The following is a 22,225-nucleotide window of genomic DNA, read 5'->3' on the forward strand; positions in this document are numbered from 1 at the left end:
GGGAACAGGGCAGACCAAACTACACAGCCAATTCTTTACCAGAAAGGAAACAAGCTTCCGGGGACCGGTTTCTGGCATGACAGCCGTCTTCGGCCCGGCTTGCTTGAATCCTGATGGTGCAGTGAGCAAGGGACTCACATCTGAGTATACCCTTCCACACTTGTGGTGGCCAAAACGATTCAAAAAGGGGGTGGTGATGGACAGAGTATCTGAATTAAGCAAGAAACTCCTACCCAGTCAACAGATCAGGGCTTGATCCATCACCGTTTTTTAGCTCACTGCACCATCCCAGCTCAGAACCTGGCTACATGCAAATTAGTCTGTCCCTGGCCCAGTGCATCATGGGAACAGGGCAGACCAAACTACACAGCCAATTCTTTACCAGAAAGGAAACAAGCTTCCGGGGACCGGTTTCTGGCATGACAGCCGTCTTCGGCCCGGCTTGCTTGAATCCTGATGGTGCAGTGAGCAAGGGACTCACATCTGAGTATACCCTTCCACACTTGTGGTGGCCAAAACGATTCAAAAAGGGGGTGGTGATGGTCAGAGAATCTGAATTAAGCAAGACACTCCTACCCAGTCAACAGATCAGGGCTTGATCCATCACCGTTTTTAGCTCACTGCACCATCCCAGCTCAGAACCTGGCTACATGCAAATTAGTCTGTCCCTGGCCCAGTGCATCATGGGAACAGGGCAGACCAAACTACACAGCCAATTCTTTACCAGAAAGGAAACAAGCTTCCGGGGACCGGTTTCTGGCATTACAGCCGTCTTCGGCCCGGCTTGCTTGAATCCTGATGGTGCAGTGAGCAAGGGACTCACATCTGAGTATACCCTTCCACACTTGTGGTGGCCAAAACGATTCAAAAAGGGGGTGGTGATGGACAGAGTATCTGAATTAAACAAGACACTCCTACCCAGTCAACAGATCAGGGCTTGATCCATCACCGTTTTTTAGCTCACTGCACCATCCCAGCTCAGAACCTGGCTACATGCAAATTAGTCTGTCCCTGGCCCAGTGCATCATGGGAACAGGGCAGACCAAACTACACAGCCAATTCCTTACCAGAAAGGAAACAAGCTTCCGGGGACCGGTTTCTGGCATTACAGCCGTCTTCAGCCCGGCTTGCTTGAATCCTGATGGTGCAGTGAGCAAGGGACTCACATCTGAGTATACCCTTCCACACTTGTGGTGGCCAAAACGATTCAAAAAGGGGGTGGTGATGGACAGAGTATCTGAATTAAGCAAGACACTCCTATCCAGTCAACAGATCAGGGCTTGATCCATCACCGTTTTTTAGCTCACTGCACCATCCCAGCTCAGAACCTGGCTACATGCAAATTAGTCTGTCCCTGGCCCAGTGCATCATAGGAACAGGGCAGACCAAACTACACAGCCAATTCTTTACCAGAAAGGAAACAAGCTTCCGGGGACCGGTTTCTGGCATTACAGCCGTCTTCGGCCCGGCTTGCTTGAATCCTGATGGTGCAGTGAGCAAGGTACTCACATCTGAGTATACCCTTCCACACTTGTGGTGGCCAAAACGATTCAAAAAGGGGGTGGTGATGGACAGAGTATCTGAATTAAGCAAGACACTCCTACCCAGTCAACAGATCAGGGCTTGATCCATCACCGTTTTTTAGCTCACTGCACCATCCCAGCTCAGAACCTGGCTACACGCAAGTTAGTCTGTCCCTAGCCCAGTGCATCATGGGAACAGGGCAGACCAAACTACACAGCCAATTCTTTACCAGAAAGGAAACAAGCTTCCGGTGACCGGTTTCTGGCATTACAGCCGTCTTCCGCCCGGCTTGCTTGAATCCTGATGGTGCAGTGAGCAAGGTACTCACATCTGAGTATACCCTTCCACACTTGTGGTGGCCAAAACGATTCAAAAAGGGGGTGGTGATGGACAGAGTATCTGAATTAAGCAAGACACTCCTACCCAGTCAACAGATCAGGGCTTGATCCATCACCGTTTTTTAGCTCACTGCACCATCCCAGCTCAGAACCTGGCTACATGCAAATTAGTCTGTCCCTGGCCCAGTGCATCATGGGAACAGGGCAGACCAAACTACACAGCCAATTCTTTACCAGAAAGGAAACAAGCTTCCGGGGACCGGTTTCTGGCATTACAGCCGTCTTCGGCCCGGCTTGCTTGAATCCTGATGGTGCAGTGAGCAAGGGACTCACATCTGAGTATACCCTTCCACACTTGTGGTGGCCAAAACGATTCAAAAAGGGGGTGGTGATGGACGGAGTATCTGAAATAAGCAAGACACTCCTACCCAGTCAACAGATCAGGGCTTGATCCATCACCGTTTTTTAGCTCACTGCACCATCCCAGCTCAGAACCTGGCTACATGCAAATTAGTCTGTCCCTGGCCCAGTGCATCATGGGAACAGGGCAGACCAAACTACACAGCCAATTCTTTACCAGAAAGGAAACAAGCTTCCGGGGACTGGTTTCTGGCATGACAGCCGTCTTCGGCCCGGCTTGCTTGAATCCTGATGGTGCAGTGAGCAAGGGACTCACATCTGAGTATACCCTTCCACACTTGTGGTGGCCAAAACGATTCAAAAAGGGGGTGGTGATGGACAGAGTATCTGAATTAAGCAAGAAACTCCTACCCAGTCAACAGATCAGGGCTTGATCCATCACCGTTTTTTAGCTCACTGCACCATCCCAGCTCAGAACCTGGCTTCATGCAAATTAGTCTGTCCCTGGCCCAGTGCATCATGGGAACAGGGCAGACCAAACTACACAGCCAATTCTTTACCAGAAAGGAAACAAGCTTCCGGGGACCGGTTTCTGGCATGACAGCCGTCTTCGGCCCGGCTTGCTTGAATCCTGATGGTGCAGTGAGCAAGGGACTCACATCTGAGTATACCCTTCCACACTTGTGGTGGCCAAAACGATTCAAAAAGGGGGTGGTGATGGTCAGAGAATCTGAATTAAGCAAGACACTCCTACCCAGTCAACAGATCAGGGCTTGATCCATCACCGTTTTTAGCTCACTGCACCATCCCAGCTCAGAACCTGGCTACATGCAAATTAGTCTGTCCCTGGCCCAGTGCATCATGGGAACAGGGCAGACCAAACTACACAGCCAATTCTTTACCAGAAAGGAAACAAGCTTCCGGGGACCGGTTTCTGGCATTACAGCCGTCTTCGGCCCGGCTTGCTTGAATCCTGATGGTGCAGTGAGCATGGGACTCACATCTGAGTATACCCTTCCACACTTGTGGTGGCCAAAACGATTCAAAAAGGGGGTGGTGATGGACAGAGTATCTGAATTAAACAAGACACTCCTACCCAGTCAACAGATCAGGGCTTGATCCATCACCGTTTTTTAGCTCACTGCACCATCCCTGCTCAGAACCTGGCTACATGCAAATTAGTCTGTCCCTGGCCCAGTGCATCATGGGAACAGGGCAGACCAAACTACACAGCCAATTCCTTACCAGAAAGGAAACAAGCTTCCGGGGACCGGTTTCTGGCATTACAGCCGTCTTCAGCCCGGCTTGCTTGAATCCTGATGGTGCAGTGAGCAAGGGACTCACATCTGAGTATACCCTTCCACACTTGTGGTGGCCAAAACGATTCAAAAAGGGGGTGGTGATGGACAGAGTATCTGAATTAAGCAAGACACTCCTACCCAGTCAACAGATCAGGGCTTGATCCATCACCGTTTTTTAGCTCACTGCACCATCCCAGCTCAGAACCTGGCTACATGCAAATTAGTCTGTCCCTGGCCCAGTGCATCATAGGAACAGGGCAGACCAAACTACACAGCCAATTCTTTACCAGAAAGGAAACAAGCTTCCCGGGACCGGTTTCTGGCATTACAGCCGTCTTCGGCCCGGCTTGCTTGAATCCTGATGGTGCAGTGAGCAAGGTACTCACATCTGAGTATACCCTTCCACACTTGTGGTGGCCAAAACGATTCAAAAAGGGGGTGGTGATGGACAGAGTATCTGAATTAGGCAAGACACTCCTACCCAGTCAACAGATCAGGGCTTGATCCATCACCGTTTTTTAGCTCACTGCACCATCCCAGCTCAGAACCTGGCTACATGCAAGTTAGTCTGTCCCTAGCCCAGTGCATCATGGGAACAGGGCAGACCAAACTACACAGCCAATTCTTTACCAGAAAGGAAACAAGCTTCCGGTGACCGGTTTCTGGCATTACAGCCGTCTTCGGCCCGGCTTGCTTGAATCCTGATGGTGCAGTGAGCAAGGTACTCACATCTGAGTATACCCTTCCACACTTGTGGTGGCCAAAACGATTCAAAAAGGGGGTGGTGATGGACAGAGTATCTGAATTAAGCAAGACACTCCTACCCAGTCAACAGATCAGGGCTTGATCCATCACCGTTTTTTAGCTCACTGCACCATCCCAGCTCAGAACCTGGCTACATGCAAATTAGTCTGTCCCTGGCCCAGTGCATCATGGGAACAGGGCAGACCAAACTACACAGCCAATTCTTTACCAGAAAGGAAACAAGCTTCCGGGTACCGGTTTCTGGCATTACAGCCGTCTTCGGCCCGGCTTGCTTGAATCCTGATGGTGCAGTGAGCAAGGGACTCACATCTGAGTCTACCCTTCCACACTTGTGGTGGCCAAAACGATTCAAAAAGGGGGTGGTGATGGACAGAGTATCTGAATTAAGCAAGACACTCCTACCCAGTCAACAGATCAGGGCTTGATCCATCACCGTTTTTTAGCTCACTGCACCATCCCAACTCAGAACCTGGCTACACGCAAATTAGTCTGTCCCTGGCCCAGTGCATCATGGGAACAGGGCAGACCAAACTACACAGCCAATTCTTTACCAGAAAGGAAACAAGCTTCCGGGGACCGGTTTCTGGCATTACAGCCGTCTTCGGCCCGGCTTGCTTGAATCCTGATGGTGCAGTGAGCAAGGTACTCACATCTGAGTATACCCTTCCACACTTGTGGTGGCCAAAACGATTCAAAAAGGGGGTGGTGATGGACAGAGTATCTGGATTAAGCAAGACACTCTTACCCAGTCAACAGATCAGGGCTTGATCCATCACCGTTTTTTAGCTCACTGCACCATCCCAGCTCAGAACCTGGCTACATGCAAATTAGTCTGTCCCTGGCCCAGTGCATCATGGGAACAGGGCAGATCAAACTTCACAGCCAATTCTTTACCAGAAAGGAAACAAGCTTCCGGGGACCGGTTTCTGGCATTAAAGCCGTCTTCGGCCCGGCTTGCTTGAATCCTGATGGTGCAGTGAGCAAGGGACTCACATCTGAGTATACCCTTCCACACTTGTGGTGGTCAAAACGATTCAAAAAGGGGGTGGTGATGGACAGAGTATCTGAATTAAGCAAGACACTCCTACCCAGTCAACAGATCAGGGCTTGATCCATCACCGTTTTTTAGCTCACTGCACCATCCCAGCTCAGAACCTGGCTACATGCAAATTAGTCTGTCCCTGGCCCAGTGCATCATGGGAACAGGGCAGACCAAACTACACAGCCCATTCTTTACCAGAAAGGAAACAAGCTTCCGGGGACCGGTTTCTGGCATTACAGCCGTCTTCGGCCCGGCTTGCTTGAATCCTGATGGTGCAGTGAGCAAGGTACTCACATCTGAGTATACCCTTCCACACTTGTGGTGGCCAAAACGATTCAAAAAGGGGGTGGTGATGGACAGAGTATCTGAATTAAGCAAGACACTCCTACCCAGTCAACAGATCAGGGCTTGATCCATCACCGTTTTTTAGCTCACTGCACCATCCCAGCTCAGAACCTGGCTACACGCAAATTAGTCTGTCCCTGGCCCAGTGCATCATGGGAACAGGGCAGACCAAACTACACAGCCAATTCTTTACCAGAAAGGAAACAAGCTTCCGGGGACCGGTTTCTGGCATTACAGCCGTCTTCCGCCCGGCTTGCTTGAATCCTGATGGTGCAGTGAGCAAGGTACTCACATCTGAGTATACCCTTCCACACTTGTGGTGGCCAAAACGATTCAAAAAGGGGGTGGTGATGGACAGAGTATCTGAATTAAGCAAGACACTCCTACCCAGTCAACAGATCAGGGCTTGATCCATCACCGTTTTTTAGCTCACTGCACCATCCCAGCTCAGAACCTGGCTACATGCAAATTAGTCTGTCCCTGGCCCAGTGCATCATGGGAACAGGGCAGTCCAAACTACACAGCCAATTCTTTACCAGAAAGGAAACAAGCTTCCGGGGACCGGTTTCTGGCATTACAGCCGTCTTCGGCCTGGCTTGCTTGAATCCTGATGGTGCAGTGAGCAAGGGACTCACATCTGAGTATACCCTTCCACACTTGTGGTGGCCAAAACGATTCAAAAAGGGGGTGGTGATGGACAGAGTATCTGAATTAAGGAAGACACTCCTACCGAGTCAACAGATCAGGGCTTGATCCATCACCGTTTTTTAGCTCACTGCACCATCCCAGCTCAGAACCTGGCTACATGCAAATTAGTCTGTCCCTGGCCCAGTGCATCATGGGAACAGGGCAGACCAAACTACACAGCCAATTCTTTACCAGAAAGGAAACAAGCTTCCGGGGACCGGTTTCTGGCATGACAGCCGTCTTCGGCCCGGCTTGCTTGAATCCTGATGGTGCAGTGAGCAAGGGACTCACATCTGAGTATACCCTTCCACACTTGTGGTGGCCAAAACGATTCAAAAAGGGGGTGGTGATGGACAGAGTATCTGAATTAAGCAAGACACTCCTACCCAGTCAACAGATCAGGGCTTGATCCATCACCGTTTTTTAGCTCACTGCACCATCCCAGCTCAGAACCTGGCTGCATGCAAATTAGTCTGTCCCTGGCCCAGTGCATCATGGGAACAGGGCAGACCAAACTACACAGCCAATTCTTTACCAGAAAGGAAACAAGCTTCCGGGGACCGGTTTCTGGCATGACAGCCGTCTTCGGCCCGGCTTGCTTGAATCCTGATGGTGCAGTGAGCAAGGGACTCACATCTGAGTATACCCTTCCACACTTGTGGTGGCCAAAACGATTCAAAAAGGGGGTGGTGATGGTCAGAGAATCTGAATTAAGCAAGACACTCCTACCCAGTCAACAGATCAGGGCTTGATCCATCACCGTTTTTTAGCTCACTGCACCATCCCAGCTCAGAACCTGGCTACATGCAAATTAGTCTGTCCCTGGCCCAGTGCATCATGGGAACAGGGCAGACCAAACTACACAGCCAATTCTTTACGAGAAAGGAAACAAGCTTCCGGGGACCGGTTTCTGGCATTACAGCCGTCTTCGGCCCGGCTTGCTTGAATCCTGATGGTGCAGTGAGCAAGGGACTCACATCTGAGTATACCCTTCCACACTTGTGGTGGCCAAAACGATTCAAAAAGGGGGTGGTGATGGACAGAGTATCTGAATTAAACAAGACACTCCTACCCAGTCAACAGATCAGGGCTTGATCCATCACCGTTTTTTAGCTCACTGCACCATCCCAGCTCAGAACCTGGCTACATGCAAATTAGTCTGTCCCTGGCCCAGTGCATCATGGGAACAGGGCAGACCAAACTACACAGCCAATTCCTTACCAGAAAGGAAACAAGCTTCCGGGGACCGGTTTCTGGCATTACAGCCGTCTTCAGCCCGGCTTGCTTGAATCCTGATGGTGCAGTGAGCAAGGGACTCACATCTGAGTATACCCTTCCACACTTGTGGTGGCCAAAATGATTCAAAAAGGGGGTGGTGATGGACAGAGTATCTGAATTAAGCAAGACACTCCTACCCAGTCAACAGATCAGGGCTTGATCCATCACCGTTTTTTAGCTCACTGCACCATCCCAGCTCAGAACCTGGCTACATGCAAATTAGTCTGTCCCTGGCCCAGTGCATCATGGGAACAGGGCAGACCAAACTACACAGCCAATTCTTTACCAGAAAGGAAACAAGCTTCCGGGGACCGGTTTCTGGCATTACAGCCGTCTTCGGCCCGGCTTGCTTGAATCCTGATGGTGCAGTGAGCAAGGTACTCACATCTGAGTATACCCTTCCACACTTGTGGTGGCCAAAACGATTCAAAAAGGGGGTGGTGATGGACAGAGTATCTGAATTAAGCAAGACACTCCTACCCAGTCAACAGATCAGGGCTTGATCCATCACCGTTTTTTAGCTCACTGCACCATCCCAGCTCAGAACCTGGCTACACGCAAATTAGTCTGTCCCTGGCCCAGTGCATCATGGGAACAGGGCAGACCAAACTACACAGCCAATTCTTTACCAGAAAGGAAACAAGCTTCCGGGGACCGGTTTCTGGCATTACAGCCGTCTTCGGCCCGGCTTGCTTGAATCCTGATAGTGCAGTGAGCAAGGTACTCACATCTGAGTATACCCTTCCACACTTGTGGTGGCCAAAACGATTCAAAAAGGGGGTGGTGATGGACAGAGTATCTGAATTAAGCAAGACACTCCTACCCAGTCAACAGATCAGGGCTTGATCCATCACCGTTTTTTAGCTCACTGCACCATCCCAGCTCAGAACTTGGCTACATGCAAATTAGTCTGTCCCTGGCCCAGCGCATCATGGGAACAGGGCAGACCAAACTACACAGCCAATTCTTTACCAGAAAGGAAACAAGCTTCCGGGTACCGGTTTCTGGCATTACAGCCGTCTTCGGCCCGGCTTGCTTGAATCCTGATGGTGCAGTGAGCAAGGGACTCACATCTGAGTCTACCCTTCCACACTTGTGGTGGCCAAAACGATTCAAAAAGGGGGTGGTGATGGACAGAGTATCTGAATTAAGCAAGACACTCCTACCCAGTCAACAGATCAGGGCTTGATCCATCACCGTTTTTTAGCTCACTGCACCATCCCAGCTCAGAACCTGGCTACACGCAAATTAGTCTGTCCCTGGCCCAGTGCATCATGGGAACAGGGCAGACCAAACTACACAGCCAATTCTTTACCAGAAAGGAAACAAGCTTCCGGGGACCGGTTTCTGGCATTACAGCCGTCTTCGGCCCGGCTTGCTTGAATCCTGATGGTGCAGTGAGCAAGGTACTCACATCTGAGTATACCCTTCCACACTTGTGGTGGCCAAAACGATTCAAAAAGGGGGTGGTGATGGACAGAGTATCTGAATTAAGCAAGACACTCTTACCCAGTCAACAGATCAGGGCTTGATCCATCACCGTTTTTTAGCTCACTGCACCATCCCAGCTCAGAACCTGGCTACATGCAAATTAGTCTGTCCCTGGCCCAGTGCATCATGGGAACAGGGCAGATCAAACTTCACAGCCAATTCTTTACCAGAAAGGAAACAAGCTTCCGGGGACCGGTTTCTGGCATTAAAGCCGTCTTCGGCCCGGCTTGCTTGAATCCTGATGGTGCAGTGAGCAAGGGACTCACATCTGAGTATACCCTTCCACACTTGTGGTGGCCAAAACGATTCAAAAAGGGGGTGGTGATGGATAGAGTATCTGAATTAAGCAAGACACTCCTACCAAGTCAACAGATCGGGGCTTGATCCATCACCGTTTTTTAGCTCACTGCACCATCCCAGCTCAGAACCTGGCTACATGCAAATTAGTCTGTCCCTGGCCCAGTGCATCATGGGAACAGGGCAGACCAAACTACACAGCCAATTCTTTACCAGAAAGGAAACAAGCTTCCGGGGACCGGTTTCTGGTATTACAGCCGTCTTCGGCCCGGCTTGCTTGAATCCTGATGGTGCAGTGAGCAAGGGACTCACATCTGAGTATACCCTTCCACACTTGTGGTGGCCAAAACGATTCAAAAAGGGGGTGGTGATGGACAGAGTATCTGAATTAAGCAAGACACTCCTACCCAGTCAACAGATCAGGGCTTGATCCATCACCGTTTTTTAGCTCACTGCACCATCCCAGCTCAGAACCTGGCTACATGCAAATTAGTCTGTCCCTGGCCCAGTGCATCATGGGAACAGGGCAGACCAAACTACACAGCCAATTCTTTACCAGAAAGGAAACAAGCTTCCGGGGACCGGTTTCTGGCATGACAGCCGTCTTCGGCCCGGCTTGCTTGAATCCTTATGGTGCAGTGAGCAAGGGACTCACATCTGAGTATACCCTTCCACACTTGTGGTGGCCAAAACGATTCAAAAAGGGGGTGGTGATGGTCAGAGAATCTGAATTAAGCAAGACACTCCTACCCAGTCAACAGATCAGGGCTTGATCCATCACCGTTTTTTAGCTCACTGCACCATCCCAGCTCAGAACCTGGCTACATGCAAATTAGTCTGTCCCTGGCCCAGTGCATCATGGGAACAGGGCAGACCAAACTACACAGCCAATTCTTTACCAGAAAGGAAACAAGCTTCCGGGGACCGGTTTCTGGCATTACAGCCATCTTCGGCCCGACTTGCTTGAATCCTGATGGTGCAGTGAGCAAGGGACTCACATCTGAGTATACCCTTCCACACTTGTGGTGGCCAAAATGATTCAAAAAGGGGGTGGTGATGGACAGAGTATCTGAATTAAGCAAGACACTCCTACCCAGTCAACAGATCAGGGCTTGATCCATCACCGTTTTTTAGCTCACTGCACCATCCCAGCTCAGAACCTGGCTACATGCAAATTAGTCTGTCCCTGGCCCAGTGCATCATGGGAACAGGGCAGACCAAACTACACAGCCAATTCTTTACCAGAAAGGAAACAAGCTTCCGGGGACCGGTTTCTGGCATTACAGCAGTCTTCTGCCCGGCTTGCTTGAATCCTGATGGTGCAGTGAGCAAGGGACTCACATCTGAGTATACCCTTCCACACTTGTGGTGGCCAAAACAATTCAAAAAGGGGGTGGTGATGGGTAGGAGTGTTCTGCTTAATTCAGATACTCTGTCCATCACCACCCCCTTTTTGAATCGTTTTGGCCACTACGAGTGTGGAAGGGTATGCTCAGACATGAGTCCCTTGCTCACTGCACCATCAGGATTCAAGCAAGCCAGGCCGAAGACGGCTGTAATGCCAGAAACCGGTCCCCGGAAGCTTGGTCCTTTCCAGTAAAAGAATTGGCTTGGTAGGTTGGTCTGCCCTGTTCCCATGATGCACTGGGCCAGGGTCAGACTAATTTGCATGTAGCCAGGTTCTGAACTGGGATGGTGCAGTGAGCTAAAAAACGGTGATGGATCAAGCCCTGATCTGTTGACTGGGTAGGAGTGTTCTGCTTAATTCAGATACTCTGTCCATCACCACCCCTTTTTTGAATCGTTTTGGCCACTACGAGTGTGGAAGGGTATCGTCAGACATGAGTCCCTTGCTCACTGCACCATCAGGATTCAAGCAAGCCGGGCCGAAGACGGCGGTAATGCCAGAAACCGGTCCCTGGAAGCTTGGTCCTTTCCAGTAAAAGAATTGGCTTGGTAGTTTGGTCTGCCCTGTTCCCATGATGCACTGGGCCAGGGTCAGACTAATTTGCATGTAGCCAGGTTCTGAACTGGGATGGTGCAGTGAGCTAAAAAACGGTGATGGATCAAGCCCTGATCTGTTGACTGGGTAGGAGTGTTCTGCTTAATTCAGATACTCTGTCCATCACCACCCCCTTTTTGAATCGACGGACGTGGAGCCGCAGACTACGCCTACTGACGCGCAAGGGTACTGTACGCAAAAATTTCCGGATCCAGTCTAACGCCTGGGGATATTCTAAGGTAAGGAATCTATCACTAACGTGTCTCTTTCAGATGTTCAGTGAAAGCCATAGTGGTGACTCCCCGTCTGTCTTGGTTTTAGGAAACAATACTTGCATACCGCAAGTGACCCTGGCTGACACAGTAACAAGATAGCTTATTCCTGGCATCGTTCCACAACAGCTGTGATCATTTAACATAATGTAGCTACCATTGGAAAGCTGCCTGAAAATTGGATCTATCACCGCTGTGGGCGAACCCTGCAGGTGGCAAGAAAGGTTATTGGAAGAACCTTTGCAGCCTCCGTGTAAATTAATACCTTGACACAATAGTGTACCGCTTAGTGAGCTTTCACAATTTTTACCACTAAGAAATACTTCCTTTCCCCCACTACAACATTTGTGTGTGTATGGTAAATCCCAGGTCGACTTAATGTATTCTTTACCCAACCTTTCATACAGGCCTGCTTGTATGTGTTTTAAGCAATACTGAAACTGGAAAGTCGTCACTGGTATTGTGATGGTGCCATGTATTATCCATTCAACTGATGGTTTCTCAGAAACGGTCAGTGGTAATCTCTCCAATTTTTCTATGCTCAGCACCGTATAGTCTGCTCCCCTCTGTGGCAACGAGATTTGTTTATCTGTAAGGTTAAACACAGTAAACAACGACGTTGTGTTGATTAAACGCCAAGGCACATAGCAAGAACGAAGGTTTTTTTAACGTCCAGCCTAACAGCGTTATAGAACGTAATTGAGACTGGCCATGTTGTAACATTAACAAGTCCAGTTCCATTATGTCTATGGCAGAGGATACAATGCTGTCCAAAGAATATATTCTGGACGACAGAGTTGTTAACCCGTTGTCAACTACAGAGAGTGATTTCTCTAAATTAATACAATCAATTTCTCGTATTCTTTCAGCTGTTTCCATTTGCGTGACTTTCCAAGCTTCATTGTAAGCAGCCTATATACCGGCGTATATGAAATGTTTATGACGTGGATTACAAGGTCCAAGTAAGAATTCTCGTAAATCAACGCCATCTTTAAGCAAGGATAAGTGTTGTTTTATTTCCGGGAGTGTGAATTTCTGTAGCCATTCAAGGCATAGTTTTCCTACACTATAAGTTGTTATTATCCCTGGATGTTGTCTTTGGATATATCTTGGATCTGGCCGAGTTACTGTGAACCCTTGTGTCTTGTTCAGGAATCTATCTTGACAGTTATTCGTGTTTGTGGGCCAGATTAACCATTTTTTCCATTCAGGATTTGTTTTGTTCTGTTGTAAAATATAATTTATGTCTACCTCCTCATCTGAAGTTAAATTACAATCAGGTGTGGGCTTAGGTATGGACGGTTTGTTTAAATCTTTTATCTTAGCAATGCCAAGACAAGATGTCTGTTGAACAGTGTCATTTAGGAACATCATTTGTTCTGGGATGATGCAGGCTCTGAACAATGCTTCTAAACCTTGTACCTGCCAGTCTTTTGTGCCCCAAACAGTTTTTGTCTCAATGTTGTCTTTCCAAAAGTCAAAGCCTAAGGTGGAATATTGAGCATAAAAGGCAGCCGAATAAATGTGTTTAGTATTTGTTAACATACTTTTCATGCCTGTCTTATTCACATTTTTAAAGTAAAAACTTTCTGGGTTTGTAACATTAAAACCTGTGAAATATGGACATTTTCTAAGAAACTTTTTAGAACTACCTTTTGGAGGAGTTGGACAATGTTCCCATTAATTATAAATTAAAACATTTCTAGGGTTTGCAGATTTATGCAAGTAATGATGGCCAAAATGATTAAAACAATACATTTCTTCATAATTTGCTGAACCTTCTAAGTATTCATGTTTTGTAAATTTTGCTGACATTTCTAAGTTTGCCATCATGTTATTAACAGTCTCAAAGTCCCAATCATCAGAAAATGTGCTGGGTGAAATGAAATCACTCAAGAAAACCTTAAATTGATGAGGAATCTTTAGCAGCTCAACAGGGCCATAAATGTCATAATCAGTTGTATCCCATGTTATTCCACCAGGTAGTGGCACCCCTGTGATGTTCACTGATGACCGGTCTCGTTGTTCACGGTGAGATTATTTGTGTGGCTACAGGAGCAAGTTGATGTTCTTACTTGCTGTGTCCATTTTAATGTGTTTTCCATCTATCAGCTTTCCCAAACTTAACACAAGAATGAGCCATAGCAGGAGATAAAGTACACCTAACACAATCCAAAGTTCAACCCATGGTAAAACCAGATATGTATTTGTAAGCTCTTGACCAAGTTCCTTTACTTTTTCCTTGAAAGATTTGTTTGCTGGCATAGTTTCAGGTACACTGGGATCTTCAGAAAAGTTATCGAAGTTGATAAAATAGCCAGAGGCTGTTTTGTCAATAGTTGGTTATGCATCCGGATTATTTGGAATCGATGGAGCTGTTTTCTCCCTTGACATGTTTGTATAGTCAGATGCTACATCATTGTAGACAGGAGTTTCTTGACGAACTGTTATTTGGGTTTCAAGAGGCACAAGTTCCATGGCTTTGTTGCATAGTCCTTCTTTTCTCACTGCAGGTTTATCAAAGGTGATAAGTCTTTCAGTTTGAACCTCTTTGATTGTAGCAAGATTTGGTCGTCTGCTACATCTTGGGAGCCCACTGGGCCTACTACTTATTATCGGCCACATGGTGTGGTTTTACCAGGTCAATTGATACAGACCGGTTCTCCTTTTTTCCAGCGAGGGGCGGCTGTAGTACTGTTCTTGATCCGTGGATTGCTAGCACAGGTACTGGTTTTCTGTAAGAAGGCCCAAATTCCTTCTTGTCCGCTATTTTCTCCCTGACCAGATCCCCAATCTTTGAAATCCAGACAGGTCTTGCTGGGACAGGTGGTTTTTCTTCAGTGGTCGTTTATTTTTCCCTGGTATTGCTTAGACTTCTTGTTTCATTTAAGTCCTGTAAAACAGCCAAACTGTCTTTGATATCAAAGGGTTTTTGTTACACCACTGAAGTGTGACGATCGAGATCTTCAACCAACATTCTAGTACCAAAAAGGATTTCATATGGAGTGATTCCACCCAGAGAATTTCTTGGCAGGTTATTAAGACTACGTTGGACATTTATTTGATGTTTGACCCACCCATCACCCGAACCTAATACTCTAGCTGTTATAGATTGCTTAATGTCACAGTTTTTCTCTCCACAAACAAATTTCCCTCAGGATGGAATGCACTCGAAAATCGCAATGCAACGCCCAAGCTGGCCATGGCCTCCTTGTAAGCCCTAGAGCTAAACGCAGGACCCTGGTCAGAATGTAGCGTGCCGATTGTGTATGTGCCGAACTAGACTAACAGTTCGGGCGTCAGCTGAGCGCTGAGGTCACATCCAAATGAATCTCGTCTTAATATTTGTGGGACCGCATTCGTCCATGGTGACGTCTGCGTGTAGAAAACCTTATGATGTCTAACAGTGGTGTCTGTACTGGGCTGGCTACGATGTAGTCAGGAATCTGGTGGTGTTCAAAGCTGTGATATTTGTTAGTCATCGCAATTAATTCTGAATTCGTATACGTGAGCTTTCATCCCTGGCCACCAGTACATCTCTTCTAATTCTAGTAGAGATTTAGAGATCCCAAGCATCCTGAGGCATGTTGAAGAACCTGGACTTCCCATCAGAGATTACGCAAAGCTGAGCGGGCAACAGCAGCAAAAAGGAGAGATTGAGCTGCCGAAGCTGGCACTTCACAGGCAAGAAGGACCCCCTTTATCTTTGGACCTTCATTGTATAGTCCGGAAAGAAAAGCACTTTGACATTTTCATATTGGATGTCGTCCAGTTTCCTCGTTTCTTAGAGGATCACATCCCGATCCCTGAAGTGCAGTAGTTTGAAGAAGAGCAGACGTGCCCTTGCCCCCGGGCCTGTTCCTGCCTGGGCCCGATGTGCCAGTTTTATGGTGAAGAATAGAGAGATTTCTTTGTGTGGTAAGATGGTTTTTAGCCAGTGCTCCAGGAAGGTGACCGCCACCTCCCCCTCTGCACCCTCCGGTAGTCGAATCAACCGGACATTGTTCCTCTGCGTTCTCAATATGCTCCTCAAGATACAGGACCCGAACTTCGTGGGCATTCTGCTGTTTTTCAATTCAGCCACCTCCTGTTCTACAGCAGTGACCTGATCCTTCAAATTTCGGCGGTCAGCGTGAAGTAGAGTAAGATCCAACGGCACCTTGTCTAATTTAGCTTCCATGGATGTATGAGAGCGCTCAATGGCTTGTAGTATAGCATCCAGGCGGTCATCAGGAGGCGCCTGCTCCGCCACCTGCTATGGCGGATCAGCGTCCCCGGCAGCTTACGCAGAGGCCCTCGATCTGGTGCACTTAGTGCGTCCCATTCTCCCAAGCACGACCAGTCTCATCTGTTGCACTACCAGAGACTCCAGACTAATAAAGTATCAGGTGGCACCCTTCACCAAGTATGTGGTGCAATTGGAGTGTGTACTGCATGAGGGCACTGCCCAGGGCTAGCCCCACCGTCATTATGTCGCTGGTCCGTAGTTCGGCGAAATCCCAAATAGTCACTTGCTCAGGCTAATCACTTTGTAAGGGTCAACCTCAACCCCCCTGCCACTGCTCCTGGGCCTTCAATCTCCACCGGCCCCGCCCTGAGGGTCCATACAGAATCTGCATGTGAGTTAGGCTTAATCAAATTGGACCTTTGGGTTTGGGAACATCAATTAAGAAGTGTAAGATCTCATAGTTAGAGGGTGCTCTTTAGAGCACTAATTTCAGATTGGGTTTAGTGGGAGCTCCATGGGGTGTAAAAGTATTCCTCGTGCGAAAATGCAACAAATGACTTTCAATAATGTGCTTGCATAATGAGACAACGCAAAGGCTATTAGTGTTGTTCCAATGTCTCTCTCCTAGGTGCTATTGCCTGTTTATTTCACTTGCTTCAGGAACTCCTTATGGAATGAAAGATGTTTGAGAGTGGCTGTAGTCATTTTTACTCTGACATGTCAATTATTATTAAAATACATGTATCAATGGTTAAGGTTTTAGTGAGTAGTCAGTGAACAGAGAGAGAAATAGCATGTGTTAGCTATCCTCATTGCCCATAACAACCTGTGTCTTTTCTCCGCAGAAAACAGAGTGCAACTTATTCCTTGAAGATACTGAGGGTAAGATCTCATAGTCTGTCTGAATGGGGCACATGCACAGCGTTGCAGCACAAGATGTGATGTAGAATATGCCAGTGTAATGCCCTTGTGACTTCTGTAGACAGAGGTGCCAGACCATTGGTCTTATTGTTGATCCAAAGGAATATGTGTTCTGTTACATGTGGAAGTCTCCGTTCATGGTTAATGAAGGGTAGACTGGAGCTAAAAACTGAGATACAGCTTGAGACCAGTGTGTGAAGTGAGTCCTAGAACTGAAACAGCAGGTAACATTGGGACTGAGGGGCAACAACAATGCTGTCTGTTGGCACATCCACTTGACTAGTAATGAGGATTGTGAGTGAAGAGTGTGTAATTGAAGACAGTTTCATGTGGTGTTTGAGAACCTCAGATGTAATGTACTTGACAGGAACCTTAGGATGTTATTAAGATTTAATATTTAAACCTAAAGGTGAAGTACTTTAATAGTCTCTGCAGTATTTTGTGGTGGTGATTGAGCCTGGACCATAACCAGCAAGGAACTTCTAATGTAGTCTTTTGTTTTCCTCCATAGATGCAGAAAAATAAGTTTATCCAGCAAGCTTCCAGGGATGAAATCTGAAAATATGATTCCAGTACTGGATAAAAAGACGTTCAAAACCAACAGGGAATCAAAAACCAAACCCCTCCTTTGCGATCATATGACCAATAAAAGAGCCCTGCTGTGTCTCTCCCTATAATCTTTCTCCCTACAAGTCCCCAATCCTGGAGCCTTCCCATTTCTTCTCTCCAACCATATACTCTAATTTGGATGAGGAAGGATGTTTATAATTCGCAGACCCATGCTAAAGCTAAGATGGGTTCTTGTGGTGCAGCTAGGGTGTTCTTTATTGGGCATAGCAACAGACATTCCCAGGGAATGTGTCTCATTGACAAACTGTGCAGCTTTTAGACTTCACACGCGGACACGCGACTGATGTTCACAACATTGCTAAGGAACCGTAGGATAACAATGCAGCTGTTATTACCAAGGTGCACTGGCATGTTGATGCACCCTTCCCACTGAACTGCTTCCAGAAGTTTTCTTGTGGTGTAAAGAGCCCTGGTATAGCTCACACAAGATTGTGCTGGCTGCAGTACTCACTGGAGCCATGGCGAAGTAGTAAGTCATTAGTTATGGGACCAAAACCGTTTCCAGTGCTCAGAAATACTGTACGGTATCAGCGTCTCTCGAGCCACCCCTGTATTCCTCTATTATTCTGTAACTTTACAATGCAGAACTACCAGTCTATATGACTGTTCATAAGGGTGTCGATGGCCAGTCAGCCTTTTCTTAACTTTTCTGTTCATGTTTCAGCTTCCCATCTCATCTCCCATATTTCACCATTCAGCTTTCTTTAGGTTTTGTAGACTATAGCTAACTGGTTGTTACTAAGGGCTTCAGGTGTCTCACCTCCCTGTCTCTACTTTGGCATTGGCCACAAAAGTCCTCAATAGCATGTGTTTATTGTAATTTCACAATGTCTTCTTAAAAGAAGCCCAGCAGATATGATTAAGTTAGTAGATTCAATTTTCAGTAGAGTTTTATTGGTATTATCAGAAAGTAGAAAAGAAACATGGCAACAACTGCAAGCAAGCCTGTCTATCCCCTCTACTTTCTAACCTTAATCCCAGGGAACCTGTGGAGTCAAGCTCTCTCACATCAGTGAGCTCATCCCTACTTCCACATGATCTAGCTCATTTCAGCCCCTACAACTCTGAGCAGTCTCCAGTCCTGGTGACTCTGTATTCCTCGATCATGAAAGATTCTTTGTTTAAGCCATCAGCAACAATTTGGCAGAATATTTAAGGCCTTGAGTGTTCTTGGACGGGTCAACTCTTTGTAGGGAATCGCCACATTTTCTCGAATAGCTGCTTCTAGTGAATACCATAATCTATCGTACTCAATCAGATAATCCAGAATCCGAGATGCACCCACTTACTGAGTATTGCGTAATTGGCTACCAAAAGCACCAAGGATATAACTTTTGGGTCCCTGCCTGGCCCATCCATACCACACCCAGCATCCATTCAAAGATAATTTCCCCACTGGAATCTAAATTATGATCGACTCAATGGAACCCTTAATTCCTGTATCCTGCTCAAAATCGAACACTCCATCCTAATAGCCACTCATGAACAAAGTGAAGAAATTGCTTCCAACCCTCGAGCTTTCAAGACCTCCTCCAAGTACCAATCTAAACAACAAGAGAGTCAGGGTTATAACAGTCACTCCTGTACCCCTATTTTCAAATAATTCAAACAACCAAAGAGTGACTCGGCTAATGTGATTAGTAATTACATTTTTTGTTTTTTTTTGACAGTCTGAACAACTCAACTCAAGGGCAGGCTGTTCCTACTGGCAACAAATAATAATAAAGCAAAAATTAGGCAAAAAACAAAAACTTACCATACCCACGTGAAAAGAAAAAACATTTTCTTTTAAAAGAACCCTCACTCACCACTAATTGGTGACATGCTTCATCACTGTGTTCCCGCTGGGGTGACCGAATGTCTCCCCAGCGTGCTACTATGCCTGGTTACAGCGGAGCTGGTTCGTGTTGTGTGCAAACAGTGAAAAAACTAATAAGTGATTCCAAACTGTGTGTGATGTTAAAAAATGCGTAGTTGTAACCTGTATACATTTTAATAAAGGCCAACCAGCAATGGGTTAAAATCGGTGAAAGAAGCAGACTACTCAGGGTTCTATTAGTTGAAACCCGTGTCCTCTTATGTGATTGGTCAACATGTTTCTGCTTTTTTTAGCATATTCGCTCAGCATTCGTCAGGACCTATAAGCGATCCTCCGGTGGTATGCACGCGCTAAGGTGCACCCTACCGTGAGGGTCTTAATGTGAAAAATTAACAATTTACTCACGGATGTTACCCGTGGGGGCTCACCAGACTTCTCTGGGGCCCGTTTCTGTTTTAGAAGCGTGTTCGCGCTACATGAGCTCAAGCGGCTAAGGTAACCTTCACGCCTTGCTCCATTTGTTAGCAGGCGACTCCCCACAGACTACCTAAATGCAGCGCTGCCGATGGCTCGAACGCTCCTCCAAGTACCACCTATTCTCCCTGAGAAAAGAATTTTCCATATCTAGAGATCGGAGCGTTGTCTTTCCCCTCTCTGGGACATGGAAATATTTACATGATCAGCCTTGGTCAAAAGTATGCGGAATTTCCTAAACAGGAATACAAAATCAGTTGTTGTGTATGACTTGTGTGCCTTAAAACACCGTAAGATGCACAGCCCTTCAGAACTCTACCAATGCTCTGTAATTTAGCCATTGTCTACCCACCTGTGAAAGCAATAAGGCCACCAAACTTCTCCCAAGGCGTATCTGAATCTCTGCTGGACACCAAGCCCACAGTTCTCACCTACAACACAATGACCAGAAGAGAATAATAAAATCTGTTTTAAGAAAGGTCTCTTACTCTCAGGTAGGAACATGGACCACCACCAACTATGTATCTTAGCTCCACAATCTACTTTTAGGAATAAACCATGCTCCTCTCTATTAGCCAACACACCCTGGAGGGAAATCCCCATATGCTCTGAGAAGAGTATCCCCACCCAAGCTGTTTTAGACTTTGCTGACATGAACTGCTGGTTTGGAAGAGTACTTGAGCTAAGGCACTGCCTCTCCTACAAGACACAGCAAAACACACAAGATGATGGATGGAATGTTGCACAATGGCAACACATTCACCCCCAGTCACAGATCTGGGGTTAACCCATCGTTATTTTGCTCACCAAGCCACCCCAGTTCAGACATGGCTATATGCAAATCAGCCTTGACCCTGTGCCTCATGGGAACAGTCCAGCCCAAACTGCCAAGCCATGTCTTCCCTGGACCGGAATCAAGCATCCTAGGACCGGGTTCTGGCTATCAGCCGTCTTCAGCCAGGATAGATTGACTCCAGTGGCGTAGTGAGCACGGGACCTACATCTGGGCATACCCTTCCCACATAGGGTGAACAGCAAAACACAGAAGATGATGGACGGAATGTTACACAATGGCAAAACATTCCCCCCAGTCACAGATCTGGGTTTAATCCATCGTTATTTTGCTCACCAAGCCACCCCAGTTCAGACATGGCCATATGCAAATCAGTCTTGGCCCTGTGCCTCATGGGAACAGTCCAGCCCGAACTGCCAAGCCAGGTCTTCCCTGGACCGGAATCAAGCACCCTAGGACCGGTTTCTGGCTATCAGCCGTCTTCAGCCAGGATAGCTTGACTCCAGTGGCATAGTGAGCACGGGACCCACGTCTGGGCATACCGTTCCGACATAGGGTGAACAGCAAAACATACAAGATGATGGACGGAATGCTGCACAATGGCAAACCATTCACCCCAGTCACAGATCTGGGTTTAATACATCGTTATTTTGCTCACCAAGCCACCCCAGTTCAGACATGTCCATATGCAAATCAGTCTTAGCCCTGTGCCTCATGGGAACAGTCCAGCCCGAACTGCCAAGCCATGTCTTCCCTGGACCAGAATCAAGCCGAAAACAGCCCATACACTTCCCTATGGGTAAGCCTAACCCTGAGCCCAAATGTGCCTGGTCTGTCCAAATGTTCCAAAATGCAAATTGCAGATAGACTGCAGGTATGATCCCTTTCCATACCCACCCATGACAAGAGGAAAGCCGCAGTTACGGCCTGGCAGCGCCAACCTTGGTTCTTGTTGCAGACCCAGTCCAGGCTTGTTAGTGACCCTTTTACTGTATTTTTGGGAATTGTAGTTCAACCTTTTAGTGAAACCAGCTTTAAATTTAGTATTGCATAACAGCCACTGACCCAGAGGGCAAGCAGCTATAACACTCACAGCATCTAAATGCTTAGTAGGTGATGCGGAGGTAGTTGGTGAGTGTATGGCAACTCATGCTGAACTAGGATTGGGTCTGATTTATGATGGAGACACACTCTACGCGAGTGGAGTGTGTGTTAGGGGGTGGCAGGGGTGGGCATAAGTGTGTGTTATGCTGCAGAAACAAACATTTTTCTTTTCTTAGAAGGTAGCATAAATTGCTTTCTGTTTACATTAAAATAAATACTGTACAACTAAGCGTATCTTTTTTTTTAATGTAGCGATGGGTTGATGTTTGCTTTTACTTTTGTCTTGTCAGTATTTCGTCAGTAACAACTGTGTACACCTTCACACACATTTGCAAAGAATCAGATTTGCAACTGGAATAAGTGACTATTGCTCTAAGCGCTCTGCAGAGAGGCCAAGGATTGGGTGACCTTGAATTTTTAACTCTTTTTGACCGACTGAGAAATGAGGAAAAACTTACAGTGCTTCAGCCTCAACTCTGGAGCATTCAATGTGTTATGGGTTATATATACTTTGAGGTGACTCAGTTGAAAATATTAACTATAACAGTGGTAGC

General features: G+C 47.2%; 1 protein-coding gene across 1 annotated transcript in view; it reads left to right on the forward strand.

Moving 5' to 3' along the window:
* SNED1 (sushi, nidogen and EGF like domains 1) overlaps nt 1-21,891 on the forward strand; it is a 2,960,801-nt gene extending 2,938,910 nt beyond the window's left edge. Inside the window, exons 31-32 of the mRNA XM_086944023.1 lie at nt 16,776-16,812; nt 17,363-21,891. Coding sequence (XP_086800149.1) covers nt 16,776-16,801 — 26 coding nt within the window. The 3' untranslated portion in view covers nt 16,802-16,812; nt 17,363-21,891. The remainder of the gene's footprint in view (nt 1-16,775; nt 16,813-17,362) is intronic.
* The last annotated feature ends 334 nt before the right edge of the window (nt 21,892-22,225 follow it).

The sequence above is a fragment of the Lissotriton vulgaris genome, chromosome 11 (genome assembly GCF_964263255.1).
Source record: "Lissotriton vulgaris chromosome 11, aLisVul1.2, whole genome shotgun sequence".
NCBI lineage: Eukaryota > Metazoa > Chordata > Amphibia > Caudata > Salamandridae > Lissotriton > Lissotriton vulgaris.